Source organism: Elephantulus edwardii, unplaced genomic scaffold (genome assembly GCF_000299155.1).
Source record: "Elephantulus edwardii isolate Elephantulus edwardi_28Jun2011 unplaced genomic scaffold, EleEdw1.0 scaffold00018, whole genome shotgun sequence".
NCBI classification, from domain to species: Eukaryota; Metazoa; Chordata; class Mammalia; order Macroscelidea; family Macroscelididae; genus Elephantulus; species Elephantulus edwardii.
This window is the reverse complement of record NW_006399768.1, coordinates 9,429,992-9,449,423: the sequence shown is the minus strand read 5'-3', so window position 1 is coordinate 9,449,423 and position 19,432 is coordinate 9,429,992. Positions and strand designations below refer to the sequence as shown.

At 36.0% G+C, this 19,432-nt stretch overlaps 1 protein-coding gene across 1 annotated transcript in view; it reads right to left on the bottom strand.

Annotated features, from left to right (window-relative positions):
• The window catches only part of WDR17 (WD repeat domain 17), a 128,196-nt gene that overhangs the window by 57,962 nt on the left and 50,802 nt on the right, over nucleotides 1-19,432 (bottom strand). The window contains exons 11-18 of the mRNA XM_006882220.1: nucleotides 18,026-18,112; nucleotides 17,270-17,434; nucleotides 9,738-9,940; nucleotides 8,663-8,812; nucleotides 8,415-8,545; nucleotides 8,006-8,131; nucleotides 4,260-4,415; nucleotides 206-270 (exon numbers count right to left, since the gene is read on the bottom strand). Coding sequence (XP_006882282.1) covers nucleotides 206-270; nucleotides 4,260-4,415; nucleotides 8,006-8,131; nucleotides 8,415-8,545; nucleotides 8,663-8,812; nucleotides 9,738-9,940; nucleotides 17,270-17,434; nucleotides 18,026-18,112 — 1,083 coding nt within the window. The remainder of the gene's footprint in view (nucleotides 1-205; nucleotides 271-4,259; nucleotides 4,416-8,005; nucleotides 8,132-8,414; nucleotides 8,546-8,662; nucleotides 8,813-9,737; nucleotides 9,941-17,269; nucleotides 17,435-18,025; nucleotides 18,113-19,432) is intronic.

Here is a 19,432-nt window from a genome sequence, read left to right as displayed (position 1 = left end):
TTCTAATGCGAAACTTATACTTGGACCAGGAGGCAGTCGTCAGAACAGAGCAAGGGAACACTGCATGGTTCAAAACTGGGAAGGGCGTACGCCAGGGATGCATACTTTAAGATATACGACATTTTAAAAGTTAATACAATATGTATATGTTTCTTGCTTTTAACAAGATTTTAAAAGATATTTGAATACAAACTCTCTGCCTTACCTCTGCATTAACTTCTTCCAGTATTTCACAGAGACCCCTGGTGCAACTGACAGAGCTTTGTCCCACTAGATTGGAGAGAACAGGGTATATCTGGTTTGAATTAAATAATCTTTAACAGACTTTAAAACAATGAACACACTATTTCTAATACAGACTTTCTTTTGAGTGCTTGGATTTACAGGCATATTTTTATATTCTACAACATTCATGCTGTAGACTAGAAGTAGGATCAGATTTTAAGATAAAGTGGTAACATAAATTTCATTATTTAGCAAGAAAAATCCCAAATCTAGAGAGTACAAGAGAAAGAAAAGAGAGGAAAGTTGGAAAGACAATGAGAAACAGAGAGAGAAAACTAAGACTGATAGTAACTAAAGAATGTAATTTAAAAAAAAAACAAATTCCTCATACAACACCAAAATAATTTGTTCTATGATCTACAATAATTCTTATGGAATTTTTCATTTCACTGATACTTATATTTAACAAATGCATTTTTTATTCTTTCCCAACTCATTTTTTACAAATGTTGTCATTTTACCCTCTATAAACATTTGTCTCCATATTTTTTTAATTTTTTAAAATTAATTTCGATGAACATTTACAGAAATTTTGGATTTCCATTCATTCATTGTTGCATTTTTTCTCCCCGCCAACCCCGCCCCTCCAGTCCACTCCTCTCTTTGAAAAGACAAATTCCTTCATTGGTATACAATCCTCCCATCCCCCGCCACCCCTCACTCCCACCCTGAGGACACTTCATTAAGTCTACAATTGAACAGGATCAATGTTCAACCAAATCTGATGTGCTAGAATTTGACAAATAAACATTTCAAGCCTGGAAAAGGAGATATTGTGAAATAATTCCACATGAATATGGCTTACAGCATGATGGTTCTACTGTACTATAAGCTAGAAAATAGGGAATTTACCAAACAAAAACAGGTTAAACATTTATTACATACTTCACCATGTTATCCTCTTTTAAAAAATTAACTCTTGAAAATATGCTTTTTAGTGGAAATTTATCTTTATAATAGTAAAAAATGAATCATAGAAAGAAGCTGAAATATAGACTAGATCAATTTTAAATTCGCCATGTTTTTCAGGATTGCAGTGCAGCTTCCTGACACTAGGGCACCCTGTGGGACTCACCACATTCTTTTAACCAAAATATACTTGATAAGTAAAAGAGTACATGTTTTCCTAGCTCCAATAACAACCACCACCTCATAGCTTTAAGTTTACAAACACATGAACTACTATAGAAAAGTCAAAATGAACAAACATACAGACATAATTCTAAAGGAATAAAGATACTTTAGATCATTAAGACCTTAGATTAACCTACAAAATACAATTATTAAATTGTATAAGTAGATACCTGATCTAGAGAACTTTTAAATTGGGTAACCAAAAATTATACATATCCAAATATAAAACTGAGAAAGATAAAAACTATTCACCAAAGCATTCCTCTGTTGATTTTTTAAACAGTATTTTTTTGTGTGTCTTAGTGAAAGTTTACAGAGCAAATTAGTTTCCCTTTGACAAGTTTTAGACAAATTACTCAGTGAGATTAGTTACATTTTTTATAATGTGTCAACATTATTTTTAATTGTGTTCTGGTGGTTCTAGTACTATAGTTTTCCTGTCCTCTTATGTTCTCACATTTACCGTAGAGTATATGTTGGTCTTTCTGTTTTACACAGAAGTTTTTTTAACAGAGTATCCTACTCATACTTAGTTAGCAATATGTTCATCTGTTATCACTGCAGCAGGTGATATCACAAAGTAGTTTATTCAAGGTTAAGAATATCGCAGTGCAACAGTCTTAGGGGTCCAGTAACTCAACTTTAAGAGATCCAGTAACTACTGTTCTGCTTTTTCTCCTGTTCTATAATGGTCTATCTAAGTGTGGTTCTAGCTCCTTAGTTTTTTAAAATTTTCTTTCCAGCAGTTGTGTTAAAAGTAACTTGTAAGTCAATTCTTTTATTTGTTCAGAAGTAAAATTTTAACATTGCTCTGATATTATTGCTGCTAGCTGCCACAGAATCTGCCCCTTCCTCTATACAAAATGGGATCCAGCTCTTAACTTGTTATATACAAGCTTTTCATTGGATGGGCAGTAGCGTAGGACACACTGGCTGGGTCCCTTGTCTGCAAGAGTTCTACCACTAATCTACAGTTGCTCTCTCTGCTTAGTGAGATACTTTCAAGTTTGCATTGTCTTACTCATAATATTTTAAATAGCACATAATATTTTAAGGTAAGCATCTCTGCATATATGGGAAAATGATAAGGTAAGACATTTAATTTTCATTTCCTATTATGAAACTCCCAAGCAAGGACCCCTTCCTCCTGGCAACATGTCCAAAGTATGTCAGACGAAGCCCCAGAATCCTTGCCTCCAAGGAGTAGCTTGGTTTAATCCTCTATGAGATGGATTGACTCAGTGACTGGGGTAATCGGGATGGGTGTGTCGGAGGCAGTGCGGTTGGCACAGGATAGAGCAGGGTTTAGGGCTGTTGTACATAGGGTCGCTATGAGTCGCAAACAACTCGACGGCACATAACAACAACAACATTATGAAACTGCATTGCTTAGTTTTATTGTAATTTATAATATAATATAATATTTTCTAATAGATATATAATATAATAATTAACTATTTTTATTAACCTGTAGCTTTTCAAAGAAGCCTTGGTGGCATTGTGGCTAAAAAGGTCAGTGATTCAAAGCCAACAGCTTATGGCAGGAGAACTATGTGACAATATGCTCTCCTAAAGATGTACAACCATGGAAACCCTAAGGGGCAGCTCTACTCTGGTCTGTAGAGTCACTATGAGTCAGATTAAGCCAAGAGTCACTATGAATCAGATTAAGCCAATGGCAACTTTTTATTTTATAGAGAAGTTTTTAAAAAATGTCAAATTGTGAGAGAAGAATACAACATTCTAAACTTTTTAGGGCAGGCAAAGGTGGAAGAGCTATCTAATTAAAGCACACATACAGAAAAGAGAGAAAGGAAAGAATGCTTGCAAACTAACAACACTCATGTAAACAGTATCCACTTAAAAAAGTCTAGTAAGCACCTCTTCCTTCCTTATGCTTACTTCTAGTTATAACCCACTGTCTAAAGGTAACAACTATCCTGAAAAACAACAACAGCACAGATTTATCCTAACTTCTTTTGAAGAAGCTGTTTTGCTAGTTCAGTGCTGTATAAAAAAAGGAGGACAAACCTTCTAAAACTGCTCCACAGTAGGAACTCCTCTTCTAGGAAATGTGGGATTTACTTTTAGCAAGGGGATCCCACTGTTAACAAATCAGGCAGCATATTTTTAAAAGAAATAGAATCTTATTTTAGGTGAATTCTTTAACTTTAGCATATAGAGGAATGCCTGGACGGCTTTTTAAAAATTTTATTTTATTATTTGTGTGTACCATCAAATCAGATCTGACTGGTACAGGAGGAGATTGTCCCTCCTTCCCCAGCAGAGCATCTGGTGGATTCGAACTGTGTGCCTCTGGGATTGCAGTGCAGTTTCTTGCCACTAGGCCACCAGAGCTCCCCAGGGTTTTGTTTTTTGTTTTTGTTTTTTTTAATGACAAATTTTTGGACTCTATCTCTAAAGATTCTGATTCAATCAGTCTAAATTTGGGCTAGAAAATTTGCATGTCTCCATGCAAAGGGAACTCTGGCAGCCTACTGGAAAGAAGCTGCACAGCTATCCCAAAGGCATGTGTTTGAATCTACCAGTGGCTCTACAGGAGGAGGGGAAATATCTCCATGTGATTTACTGTCTCTGAAAACCTTCTGGAGGGTCAGATAGGGGTCATTTCCAACTCAATGGTACACAGTAACAGGTTCTCAGGTGATGCCGATGCTATTATCTTGGGGACAATCCTTTGGGAATCACTGGTATGTGGTATACACTTGATTAGCAGACTGGTAGGGAAAAAACTGATTTAGAAAAATAAGTTTGATATTTGGCATTTCAATAATAGCATGTTTTGTAGACTCACTGATCTTACTTGAATAGCATATTACCTCTCCAAGTTCCACCATAAGTTCACAGTATCTTTGGATTTGTCCTAATCTCAAGTGTATCTCAGCAGCTTCCTTCAGTCTTTCCTCCTTAGTTGGTACACCAATACCACCACCAAATTTGGACATCTTGACAGTTGTTAGTTCTTGGGCTTCAGACTTGTTAAAAAGAACATAAATGACTCTGAATTTCTAGTTAAAACAGATGATTATAAATGCAGTAAGTGTATAAAAATATTTTATATATGACACTGAAAATTCAGTTTAAAAACAGATGCACCAAGAATAAACTTTTATATGAAACCTGAACTTTAATAAATAGTATGATATCAACATCGATTTACTAGTTTTAATAAATGTTCTGCTGGAATGAAAGATGCTAATACAGGTAGGAATAGTAGGCAGGGAAATTGTATTCTTGGTAAAATTTTTTTTTATTTTATTATTTTTGTGTAAGTGTACTGTCAAATCAGATCTGACTGGTACAGGAGGAGATTGTCCCTTCTTCCCCAGCAGAGCATCTGGTGGATTCAAACCATGCGCCTCTGGGATTGTAGTTGCAGCTCCTTGCCACTAGGCCACCAGAGCTCCCCTTAAAATTTTTTATAAAGCTAAAATATCTTTAAAACTGAATTCTATTGTAAGAAGCAATAGTTCCCTTCTTTAAACACAGGGAGCTCTGGAGGCCTACGTCTTATGAAGCTGTGCTGCTAACCCAAAGGGCCTCTTTCTCTAGTGGTTGGAATTTACCAGGTATTTCTGCAGTCCCCTCCTGTGCTATTTACAGCCTTAGGACACCCAGTGGAAGGTCAGCTATGAATTGGTTCTGACTTGATGGTAATGATTTCTGACTGACCATTTGAATAATATTTTGGTGCAGGTGAAAAGTGAAAAGTGGAAAGAAAAAGTTGAATTTTAATTTGATGTTGAGTCTATCCCCACTGAATTTAAATACCAACTTACAAACAGGTTTGAGGCCTTGAACACTAATGAATGAAGACTAGGTGAGCTGTGGAAAGATATCAAGGATATTGTCCAGGAAGACTGCAAAAGGTCATTACAAAGAAAGAAGAAGAAAAGAAAAAAAAAATGGATGTCAGAAGAGGCTCTGAATATTGCACTAGAACATTGAGAAGCCAAAGCAAAAGGGAGAAATCAAGAAGTTAAAGTTCAGGAAGACAAGGCAAAATATTATAATGACATATGCAAGGAGCTGGAGTCTGAAAATCAAAAGAGCCGAACTTACTCAGCATTTCTTAAGCTGAAGAAGTTAAAGAACAAATTCAAGCTGTGAGTTGCAATGCTTAAGGATGCTACAGACAGAATATTGAATTATTCAGGAAGCATTAAATGAAGAAGAAAGGGTTATACAGAGTCATTGTACCAAAAAGAATTGGCTGAAATAGAAGAATTTAAAGAAATAACATATGATCAAGAGGCAATGGTAAGGAAGGAAGAAGTTCAGGCTGTTCGGAAGGATTTGGAAAAAAATAAAGCCCCAGGAACTTATGGAATATCTATCAATTGATATAGTTCAACAAACAGATGCAGCCCTTTATGTACTTATCAAGCTGCTGTGTCAAGATATCTGGAGGACAATTACCAGGCCAACTGCCTGGAAGAGATGCATATTAATTCCCATTACAAAAAAAAATGACCCAAAAGAGTGTGGAAATTATTGAACAGTATCACTGATAACAAACACTAGCAAAATCTTGCTGAAGATTATCCAGAAATGACTGGAAGAGTACCTTTACAGAGAACTACCAGAAATTAAGTTGGGTTGAGAAGAGGTAGAGATATTATTGCCAATGTCAGATAGATCTCGGCAGAAAACAAAGAGTACCAGAGGAACGTCTATCTGTGTTTCATTGACTATCAAAGGCATTTGACTGTGTAGATCACAACCAACTGTGATTAACGTTGAGGAAAATGTGAATCCCAACTTGATTGTGCTTATGTAAAACCTATACTTGAACCCGGGAGCAGTCCACAGGAGAGAGCAGGGAAACACTGCCTAGTTCAAAATTAGGAAATGAGTGTGTTATGGGTTCATCTTGTCTCCACACCTTTTCAATCTATATTCAAGAACAGATCATTCTGGAAGCAGGACTTTAAGAGGAGGAATGTAGCATCAGGTTTGGAGGAAGACTCATCAACAATCTATGTTATGCAGATGATGCAACCTTGCTCGTTAAAACCGAGGAAGACCTGAAGTGCTTGCTGCAGAAGGTCAAGGACTATAGTCTACAATATGGATTGAAGCTCAACATCAAGAAGACAAAGATTTTCACCACTGGGCCAGCTGGCAGCACCATGATAGATGGAGAAGAGATTGAGGTTGTTAATTACAGCTTGCTTGGCTTCACAATCAACACTTAGCACTAGCAGTCAGGAAATCAAAAGATGAATTGCATTGGGAAAATACACCGTCTGGGATCTCCCCAGAGGACTAAAGAGCAACAATGTCAGTCCAGAGACTAAGGTTTGCCTAATCCAAGCTATGATTTTTTGCAATTACTTGATAGGCATTTGAAATCTGGACATGACTAAGGATGACAGAAGAAGTGATGTCTTTGAATTATGGTGCTGGAGAAGAGTCTTCAACATACCATGGACTGCCGAGAAAACAAATAGGTATGTCTTGGAGATGGTGAAACCAAGTTTGTCCTTGGAGGTTAGGATTTTGAAACTCCATCTCACATACTTTGGGCATGTGGTCAAGAGAAGACTGGTCCTTGGAAAAGGACATCATGCTCAGAAGGGTAGAGGGACAGTGCAGGAGAGGAAGGCCCTGAATGAGATAGAATGATACAGTAAATGAGGCAATGGGAACTGGGGTGTCAGAATCAGTAAGACTGCCTTAGGAGAGGGCAGGGATCAGAACTGCTGTACATAAGGTTGTTACGGGTCGCAGGCAACTTGATGACACATAAATACAATGACAACACAATCTGCAAATTCTGTGATTATACAAAAAACTAGGGGTGAAAATGGAGTGATAAAAACTGCAAAAGACAACCAGTAAATATATGTGTGTGTGTGTGTGTGTGTGGTGTGTGTATATGTATATATGTGTGTATGTATATATGTATATGTATGTGTATGTTTGTGTATATATATATGTATATATAAATTGCAAACTTGCAGCCTCATTCAAAATATCTTCTATGCTTCCAACTGATTTTTCAGCTTCTCATTAGATTTTTAGTTTGTGATTCAGAAAGAAAGACTTCCTTTTTCTGAAGATAACTTTCCTTATAACCATCAATTTCATATCCCTAGCACAATTCTGTTCTTGAGCCAACAGTTAAAATAACCATGGCTATTTCATTATATATATAAGAGGTGGGTTGTTTGTTTTGTTGGTTTTTTCCTTGCCCGGGGATTGTTTTGGTGTTTTGTTGCTTTTTTCTGTGAGTTTGTTGTTTTTGTTTTGTTTTTTTCTTTTTATCATCACAGGCTATCAAACGAGGTATAAAATAGGATAAAAATAAGTTTTGTCCTGAGCTTCATTATGACCAGTAAGATGTTGTATTTAATAAAACACAAATCAGACTCTGCAAATAAAATAATAAAGTTCTGAGAACTCCATGAAGAAGTTCTACTCTGTTGTGGGATGCTTTGCGTAGGAATGGACTTGAGGCCACTGGGTCTGGTTTTGGATTTTATCTTTTATTTCTTTTGATAGTGAAAAAGAAAAGAGACAATTTTTGCTTGAGCACATCATATTTTCATACTATACTTACTGTTCTAAATTTAATCAGATGTTTCAAATGCATTATTCCTTTAGAGTAGTTCTGAGGAAGTAAGCTATCATCTTGCCCTTTTATCACAGCAACCAAGTTCCATAAATTGTTACTGCCACCTGGAGGCTAAAAAGTTGACAATGAATAACCAAAAAGGCAGTACTGATAGAAAAAAAAAGTAACATTTTAAATTTTAAAAATATATAATTCAAGTATATTTAAACTGGAAAATAATAATTCATTTCATTTATTGTTTTGGTTTTCACTTTCTTATGCTGCAGTAATTAAGTGAATAGGGACCCACTGAATTGGGGTGGAACCTGTAAATATGTGCCAACTTTACAACTGTAGTTGTAATGACTGATTCTGGGTAGAGACACAATTCACATTTAATGCCTATTATACTTACTGACAAACACTCTGAAAACAACTTGAGTTTGTTCACTCGAGGATTCCCAGCTTCTTTCTCGACTTCCTGTTTAATATCTCTTGACACTTTACCACACAGTAGTGGAGGAGTCCCTTGTTCTATAGCATTATCTGAAGACAGACCATATTCATTGAAAAATAAAAACACTTTAAGTGATAGTTAATCAAATATAAAGAAAAGATATGGAGACAAGGAAAAAAAATCTAACACATTCATATGTTCAGTACCAGTGTTCCCGATAATTTCTTCCCAAGATCTGTCTGCCAGAATATTTATTTGTAAAGGAGTGATTAAAGGTGCTAAGGACCAGAGTCTCACGGTGGAATCACGGGAGCAGGAGGCCATAGTGAATGGACGGCTTGGATGACACGTTAGACCTGATGGAAAAAAGAAACCATTTAAACTACAGTAGAAATTGAAAAATATTTTAAGTTCTGAAGAGATATTGTGATTAAATATAAGCCTTATGAATAGTCTAAATTAATAGTCACAAAACCAATATAATAAAGTAACTATTAGTTAACATATCATATTAATTAATATAAAAGTGAATTACATTACTATAAAACTTAAAAGTTACTATAAAGAAAATGAGCCTTGATGAAAATGCTAAAATTATATACAGTCAGGCAAGCAGCAGGTTAAACAGTAATCTGTGAATTAATGGCTGGCTGGCTGAAAGTTACCATTATAAAATGGAAAAAAGAACTGGGACTTTCAGTTTAGATTAAGAAATTAGATTCTTAGAGGAGCTCTGGTGGCCTAGTGGCAAGGAGCGCAACTACAATCCTAGAGGCGCACGGTTCAAACCTACCAGATGCTCTGCCGGGGAAGGAGGGACAATCTCCTCCTGTACCAGTCAGATCTGATTTGACGGTACACTCACACAAAAATAATAATAATAATAATAAAAAGAAATTAGATTCTTTTCATACTCAGTCCTGCATTGTCTCAGGTAAATAGTAGTCAGTAAAGCATATAAGTGATAATGGCTGACTTTTATAAATAAATGTTGAGTGATGTGCAAAAGGTAATCTAATGTCCTAGAACCAGTATTAAGAATGTTATATCAAGTTAACAGGGCCAAAAATGTCCTATAACTGGTACAGAGCTAACAATCATTATTATCTTTTTGATAATTCCCTAAAATCTTTTCTACTATTATCTATATAGACTGATCATGCACACTTTCTAATAAGATGTTACTTATAAAATGAAAAACTGGAAAATATTCAAAATTATATTGCCCAGAAATTATAGTAATAGGATATAAAAATTACAAACAAGTGAAAAACACTTTACCATATACATCTGCACCATGATCATATACAGTGTCCAAACAAGTTCCTTCTCGAGTGTCCCATACTTTTATAGTATAGTCCCAGCTCCCAGATATTAGTAGATAAGGGATTTCAGTATTCCACATTAATCCCCTCACAGGTGCGGTGTGCCCAGTAAGGACATTTATGCAAGCATCTTGAGTATAATCCCAGATTCGGACGGAACTGAAAACAGAACATTATAGTTCATTCAAGGTACAATTTATCAAAAGCACTGACATACTCTTAATGAAGTGCAAAACCTCTATTTGTTAGTATATATTTGGAAAATATATTTTATGTCCTAAGCTACATTCAGAATCTTTTCTTTCTTCCTTTCCTTTTTTTTGGAGCTTACATGTGTGTGTGTGTATGTGATGGAAATAAGAATGGTCAGACTTATTGTTCTTATAGAGATTAGCTTCTTTATAGAATAAAAAAAAATAATATTTAACCTATCTATGTTATTCGAACATAGTTTCCTATACTTTTACAGGTCATTTACCAGTGACAGTATGTTGTTTCGTTGTTATGTGCCGTCGAGTTGTTTGCGACTCATAGCGACCCTATGTACAGCAGCCCTAAACTCTCTTCTGTCCTGTGCCAATTGCACTGTCTCTGACACTCCCATCCCTATTATCCCAGTCACCTCATAGAGGGCCTTCCCCTCCTGCGCTGTCCCTCCACCCTCCCAAGCAAGATGTCCTTCTCCAAGGACCAGTCTCTCCTCACAACATGTCCAAAGTATGTTAGACAGAGCCTCAAAATCCTTGCCTCCAAGGAGCTAACCGGTTTAACCCTTTCCAGGACAAATCTGTTTGTTTTCCTAGCAGTCCATGGTATTCTCAGTACTCTTCAGCACCACAGCTCAAAGGCATCAATTCCCCTTTTATTCTCCTTAGTCATTGTCCAACTCTCTGATGCATAACAAGTGATTGCGAAGACCATGGCCTGTATCAGATGCACCTTAGTCTCCAGAGAGACACCATTGTTCTTCAGTACTTTGTAGAGGTCCCTAACAGCAGGCTTTCCCATGGCAATGGGCCTTTTAATTTCCTGGATGCTGGTGCCAAGACTGTTGACTATGGAGCCAAGCAAACTAAAGCTGTGTACAATCTCAATCTCTTCACCATCTATCCTGATGCTGCCAATTGGCCCAGTGGTGAGAATCTTTGTCTACTTGGCATTGAGCCTCAATCCATACTGAAGGCTGCAGTCCTTGACCCTCTGCAGCAAGTGCTTCAGGTCCTCTTCATTTTCAGCAAGCAGGGTTTTGTCATCTGCATAATGCAGATTGTTGATATATCGTCCATCAATCTTGACCCCACATTTCTCCTCATAGAGCCCAGCCTCCCGGATAATCCATTCTGCATATAGGTTGAAAAGGTATGGAGATAGGATGCAGATAGGATGCATCCCTGGCGTACGCCCTTCCCAATTTTGAACCATGAAGTGTTCCTTGCTCTGTTCTGATGACTGCCTCCTGGTCCAAGTATAGGTTTAGCATTAGAATTATCAAGTGTTCTGGGATTCCCATTCTTCTCAGAGTCAGCCATAGTTTGTTATGATCCACACAGTCAAATGCCTTTGCATAGTCAATGAAACACAGATAGACATTCCTCTGGTATTCCCTGCTATCAGCTAAGATCCATCTAACATCAGTTACAATATCCCTAGTACCATGACCCCTTCTAAACCCAGCCTGGACTTCCGGTAGTTCTCTGCTGATGTGCTGTTCCAGTCGTTTTTGGATAATCTTCAGTAAAACCTTGCTTGCATGTGAAATCAGTGAGTTTGTTCTGTAGTTTCCACATTCTGTTGGGTCACCTTTCTTTGGGATAGGAACAAATATAGATCTCTTCTAGTCAGCTGGCCAAGTGGTTGTTCTCCAGATTTCTTGGCACAACTTGGTGAGCATATCCAGGGCAGCATCTTTTAGCTGAAATATGTCAATTGGTATACCATCTATTCCTGGAGCCTTATTTTTTGCCATTTCCTTCAAAGCAGCCTGAACTTCTTTCATCACCATAGGCTCTTGCTCATGTGTTGTTTCATGAAATTCTTCTGTGTCTTCCAATTCCTTTCGATACAGTGACTCAGTATATTCTTTCCATCTTCTTTTAATACTTCCTGGATCATTTAACATTCTGCCGAAAGCATCCTTGATTATAGCAACTCGAGGTTTGAATTTGTTCTTCAGTTCGTTGAGCTTAAGATATGCTGAGCGAGTTCGGCCCTTTTGATTTTCTGACTCCAACTCCTTGCACACTTCATTGTAATACTTTGCTTTGTCATCCCATGCAGCCTTTTGAAATCTTCTATTCAACTCTTTAGTATAAATTTCTTAAAATATCTAGAACAAATATAGCCAGAGAGGAAAAATAACTAGGAAAAAAAATCTTTCTCTCTCTCACTCACACTCTCTTCTCATACACACACACACACACACACACACACACACACACACACACACTCCCATTCAATGAGAATGGATTCAAAGCTGACCCTGCTTCGGGTTTCTGAAGCTTTAACTTGCAAAGAAAAAGACTACCCATTTTCCTCCTGGGGAGCTGCTTAATTAAAACTATCAGCTACCATAACCTTCTTGCATAAAATTATGAAAATAAGTGTGATAGTATTATTCAAAAAGTCAATGAGTATTCTTTTATATATAGACAGTAAACCATTTCTCATTTCCGTCAGTAAAATCAGTTGCTTAGTTTGCATTCAATCTCAGATACAAAAAAATGAAATAGTGCTGATTCATGATATTACTTAAATATATTGATAGAAGAAAGGAAAAATGTTATTGAAATTGAAGATCTCCAAATGTCCATTTAGTTAGAGTCAGTGCCAGAATTTTTTTAGTCACCTATCTATGCTAACCTAACAACAAAAATGTATTAATACTTTGAAAATTATATTATAAAGGAGACAAACTATATATCTTTGCTTCCTCAAGGCATATCTCTTTCTGTACATTAAGAAACAAAAAAACCCCAACCCACCGTTTTATAACTTATTCTACTTTAAGATAATGCATCCAGATATACAACAATGTACATTTTTGTTAGAGCTAATTTCTTACATATGATATCATTTAGATAATTTTAACTTTTAATACAATTTGTTTACAAATAAGAATACATTAAGGTGGTTAGCATCAAGCTGTGGCTGAAACTTTCTAGGCAGAAACACAGCATCTAGGAGTTCTGCCATGAATACAAGAGCAATCAACGGTTTCTTTACAAATTTCTTCCTTATTTAGAGGTTCTCGATAACAGACAAGCTTAGTTTAAGGTAATTAAGACAAGCTTAATTTAAAGGTAATAGTTTCAGTCAGAACCGTTAATAAAAGTCCAATTATAAAATTCAGTGAAATCTTTCAATTTTTTAAACATAGATCAGTAAAGTGCTTTATGCTATCTTGAAAATAAATATTTCTCAAACAACGGTTGAACATTATAGCTTGTATCATGGGGAAAATGATTCAAAGATTAAAAACTAGGTTAAGAGACTGGAAGAAGCACCATTTTCAGTGATAAGTCATAAAAATGTCCCAATTTTTTCTTATTACATTTATATTATTGCTATTATATACCATTGAAACAGAACCAAACCATAGCTAATCCTCCAGTGGGTTTTCAGAGGCAGTAATTTGTAGGGGAAGAGACTGCTCATCTTTCTACCATGGAGCAGATGGTGGATTTGAACTCTGTGCCCTGGCATTGGCAGCTCAGGTCCTTAGCTCTAAGCCACCAGAGCTCCTTTACATTTATAGTTATCACTAAATTGCAAGATTAAAATACTTAATTATTTAATATCAAACTTGTTACTATATATTGTGACGTTCACTTAAAAAATGTAAGAATTTTCTTACCCTATTTTCATACAGTGACTAAAATTATAATCAAATAAATCCATTTGGCTTGAATACAAAACATGAAAAGATTTCTGGAGCACTCACAAATCTAGGTGGAAAATGTTAAACCACAGCCATTTCTAAAATATTTCTATTCCGGCTAAATTTTATGATTTGTTTTAGTCAGTTTTTGATGAAAACAAGAGTATAACTCTTCTATGGAAGAACATTTGGGAAAAAAATGTCCCTTTATCTTGTAGAGATTTCTTCACTTCAGATCTTTTCCCCTTCTTTTATGATCTTGTTTTAGTCTGTTCTTGATGAAAACAGAGTACAACTCTTTTATGTAGGAACATTTTGAAAATAAAGTCTTCTCTTCATTTTTATAGAGATTTTTTTTCACTTCAGATCTTTCCCCCCTTTCCCTAATAGATCCTAATAGCAGATGGACTCTGAAAGGTGGGCTCTCTTATTTTCATTAAGATGGTCATTATTGAATGTTTGGTTGTTTTTTTTATTTAATCCTCTTGTTTAGAGTTGACAGGACTTCATGGATGGCCTTTGTATTTAGAAGTTGGTGGGACCCTTGGGCCTAGTGTTATTATATTTTGGAGGAACATTATTCTAAGTGGTACAACATTAGTCTGTCAATTTGTTGTAGTGAGGTAACCTGGGGTCACTTGTGATGCTGAACTCTGTGCCTCTGGTGTGTCAAATGCCATAATGATTACCCATGGTGGAGAGTGTGTGGTGGATCTCCCAGATTAAAACACGTTTGAAAAACTAGTGGCATCCACTTCTGAAACAACATACCTCTAGAAACTCTATGAACTTAGAAAAATGTTGATACTTATATAAAGGCTTCAGGTCTTTTGTTCATAGGGTCACTATGAGTTGTGCTCGACTCGACAGCAATCAACAACAACAACATTAGATTCTATTACAATTCTTATTATTGTTAAGTTGCAGCTAATAAGTATACATATTTGATGTTCTAAGTGCTGTTGAACTGAGTACAACTCACAGCAACCCTTTGAATAAAAGACCTGAACTTAGACCTGTCCTGTGCCATCCACACACATCCTGACACACAAGAGCCCATAGTAGCAGTCATTGTATCAATCCAACTGGTTGAGGGTCTTCTTCTCCTTCATTGACCCTCCACCATTCCCAAAAATATACCTATTAAGCAAAATAAATAAGGAGAAAGAAATCCTGAATATTAGGATACCATAAATATAGCAAGATTACATTTAGTTCTAATTGAGCACAATTGTTGTTATGTACTGTAGAGTCAACTATAACTCCTGTAGAGTCAACTGTAACTCATAGAGACCCTATGAACAATAGTTATGATCCTCGTCTTCTCCAGAGCCATTCTCGCCCTTCTGACACACTTGCTCCAAATGCACAGCCACTGTGTCAATCCATCTCATCCAGGGCCTTCATCTCCTGTACTGACCCTCTCTACCTTTCCAAGAATGATGTCCTTCTTCATGGACAAGTCCTCCTTGGCAACATGCCCAAAATATGTAAGATGGAATTTCAAAATCCTTGTCTTTAAGGAACAATCTGTTTTCACCCTTTCTAGTACAGACTTATTTGTTTTCTTGGCAGTCCATTATTATGTTCAATATTCTTCTCCAAGGCCATAATTCAAAGGCATCAATTCTTATGTCATCCTTAGTCATTGTCAAGCTCTCAGATGCATAGCAAACAATTGAGAATACCATGGCCTGGATCAGGTACTTCTTATCCTCTAAACTGACATCATTGCTTGTCAGTACTCTGGATAGATCCTTGATAGCACATTTTACCTATGCAACTCATCTTTTGAGCACCTGATTGCTGATGCCAAAAGTGTTGACTGTTGATCCAAGCAAGTTGAAATCATTAACAACATCAATCCTTTCTCCATTATGATACTGCCTATTGACCTACAGGTGAGGATCTTTGCTTTCTTGAGTTTGAGACATAATCCGTACTGAAGGCTGCAATCCCTGACCTTCTGCAGCAAGCACTTCAAGTCCTTCCCCTTTTCAGCAAGCAAAGTTGTGTCATCTGCATAATGCAGGTTGTTGATGAGTCTTCTTCTAATCCTGATGCCATGTTCTTCTTCATAAAGTCCAGCCTCTCAAATTATCTGTTCGACATACAGATTGAAAGGTTATGGAGAAAGGATACATCCTTGACACTCCTTTCATGATTTTGAACCATGCAGTATTTATTCTCTTACTCTGTTAGACAACAATTTCTCAGTGTAGGTATAGATTTTACAAGAGTACAATCAAATGGTCTGTGATTCCCATTCTCAATTAGTCACAATTTGTTGCGATCCACAAAGTCAAGTGTCTTCGTATAGTCAATAAAAGGCAAATAGACACCCTTCTAGTATCCTTTGCTTTCAGCCAAGATCCATCTGATATCAGTGATGATATTCCTGATGCCACAGTGCAGTGTTAGCCTAAAGTTGGAGTTTCTAGCCATTAACCTTATCCCTTCTAGTCCCCAGCTACTTTAACTGCAGACACATGGTCTTACAAATTACCAACAGATGTGAGACTAGGATAAGAAAGACTGCTTCCCACACACGGTAATGAGACTTAAGGGAGACTGGAGCAAGAACCTGGAGAGAGTAAGACCGTGGTGATGGTGGTAGGAGACTGTGGCATTGCTGTAGAGAAACTATGACACGATGTAACCAGAGGAGTCCTGAGAAAAAAGGCCACAGTTAAAGGTTTTGCTGTTCTAGCCGGATGATTAAAGGAGAAATCAACTTACAGCTGCTCTGAGGAAAACCTGCTAGATGATTTGAATTTGACTGCTGAATTAAAACCAGGACTTATACTAACTAAGGGATTTTGTTTTGCTGTCCATCTGGCTTGGAACTGCTGGACTAAACCTGAACTTGTGAGATACTCTTTGCCTCTCCCACTCTCTAATCTATTTCCTAATAAACCTCATTCTTGGTACCACAATAATGAGTAATTCTGTGAGTCAGCAATGAATAAACAGACCTTTTGCTGCTTATGTGGTTACAGAGGCATCCTCAGGCTCTTGGCTATAGGCTATTTATCTGCTTTCTGACTTGGAGCCATGAGGGATTGTGCTATTCTCACTTCCTCTGGCCCTTTCAGAAAAAGTTCAGGGCCCTGAGCTCTCATATGCCTTTGTACTGCTCTACAGAAACACAGCTTCTTGCTAACTCTGTTAGTATTTCTAGCAGTTCCCTGTCAAGATACTGAGTCAGTCTTTGGATAATATTCAGCAAGATTTTTCTTGCATGTGATACTGTTTGATAATTTCAACATTCTCTTGAATCACCCTTCTTTTGGCTGGGGTGGGGGGGCATGAGAATAAATAAGGATCTCTTGCAGACAGTTGGCCAGGTAGTAGTCCTCCAGATTTCTTGGAACAACCTGGTGTGCATATTCAGGGCTGCATCTGTTTTTGAAACATGCTGATCGGCATTCCATAAATTCTTGGGGCCTTAAGAATACAATTATTAACTTGCTAACTACCTACTTAATGCATACATACATATTTAAAATATTTCCTTATATAATTTGATCATACAAATATATATGTATTTCTGTAAACAAATGCACTTACAATTGTAACTGCTAGAAAATTAGGAATCTCAAAATACGTACCCATCATCAGAACCGCTGCAAAGAATTCCTTCCCTCAGAGGAGACCATCTAACATGAAACACTTTTGCTGTGTGGCCACTGAACACTTTCAATGGTTGATCAGAGCTGGTAGCTACATAATAGACACGAACATTTTTGTCTTCACAGCCTGTGGCTATCATGTCTCTGAAATAGTATTGATGGTACATTAAAATATAAAAATACTAAAACTTATTAATAATTCCTTAAGAGGTACAATAGTCCTAATTTATAAAACCAGGATTTGTCTTAGCTTATTTTTCCATATTAAATAATGTGCTTTAAATCAAGCTTAATGCTTTAAAACCACTCTGTAAGTTCTCATAACAGGATATAACTAAACATAATTACAATGAGAAGTCATGGTGAACCAATACCAACATAGATTCCCCAAAAGATTTAGAGAAATGACACATTTTTTATTTTTTTTTGCGTGGTAGAAGCCATGCATGGATTAAACTTACTTTCATATTTCAGTTAGACCTGTGTTTTCTCCCCAAATTACCACAAAGTTATTTTGATAGCAGGAAATTAGTAGTCCTAGAACTTGTAGACTTCATGAAATAGAAAAGCTAAAATAAGTGAGCATTTATAAGCTTTATTCTCCTTTTCTAAGCAAAGCTAATATTATCTATTTTAAAACAGCGAGGAGTACTACCTATAGGAATAGCATTAAAAAGATCTTAAAAGTAATTATTACTGATTTCAGGAAAAAACAAAAAACAGAACAAAACTTACTTGTTGTTTTGACTCCAATCACAACCAAAAACTGCTGCTGGATGTTTGTATTTGTGTAGCATTTTACCATCAATTGTTCGAATAATACTGAAATTAATTATGTTAATAAAAAACAGCATTCTTATTACATTATTTAATGGAACAGAGAATTGTGTAATTCAAATATCAATATCTTAGGATAGACAGCTTATTTGCAAAGCATAAGAACAATTCCATTAAGATGATTCCAACTCACAGCAACCCTAGAGGACAGAGCAGAGCTGCCTCGTAGGGTTTTTTAAGGCTGTAAATATTAATGACAGTAGAATGCCACATCTTTCATTGGCTGAGCAGGTGGTAGGTTCAAAGCACTAACATTTAGGATAACAGCCAAGCATTTTAGATATAATTCTGAGTTTGAAATTATTAGAGAATTTTTTGAGGAAAAATGTTTAATAATATGCTTTGAAATAGAATGACAAATAAAATATTCATTGCTTTTTTTTCAATTTTAAAATTTAGCAGTTAAAAATTTACTGTATATGGAACAATTCAATTATAGACTGGTTGCATAAGTTATTACACCAAGAACATGTACATTGCTAATACATGTGTTAACATTTTCAGGGGATATTTTCAATGATAGGTTGGAAAGCCAGAGAACTTCCTCTCAAAAAAGACTGCATAATCAATAGTTGTCTAATACCCTACATGCTATTAACAACTGTAAAAGCTATGATTCTATTGCAGGGGGAAAGGAGGAAGCTATGCATCATTACAGGGTTTTAAAAGTATGACTAATATCTTCGAATTAGTAAAGTATTTGGAAAAGACCAAACGTTTTATGACCTTAATGATATTTTATAAGTTAAACGTTTTTAGGCCCCTCAACCTTCTAGATAGCTACTGGGTAGTTTTGGTGACCTGATCAAAGAATGTTTAGTCATTGAATGTGGACTTCATAAAATTAATAGTTCTCTGAAAAGAAGTGATACATTACATAAAAAAACCCTCAAGTATTTTTTATATGTTTGATTTATCAATTAGTAAATAGTTCTGTTCAAGGAAAAAACATACAAATATTCTTACTTTTGATTATTTTACTGTCTGATAAGGATCTTTGATTTCTATAACTACTATCTTTTCTAATGAAATTAAAACTGTATATTCTCCTCAACAATCATGACTAATTATATCACCAAGTTTATTACCTGTGAAAAATGAACATACCCATAATTAAAAGAGTAGTACTATCTGACTAAAAATGTATAAATATTTCTGTAATTTATATTCTAAAAACACTAAAGGCAATCTTCCCTAGTATATTTTCACTTATCCATCTATTATTTTAGGACTTAACAAAATTAAGAATGCACATATATCTGAAACAGTTAGTGGTAACTCCAATAAAAGCACGTCACACATGCA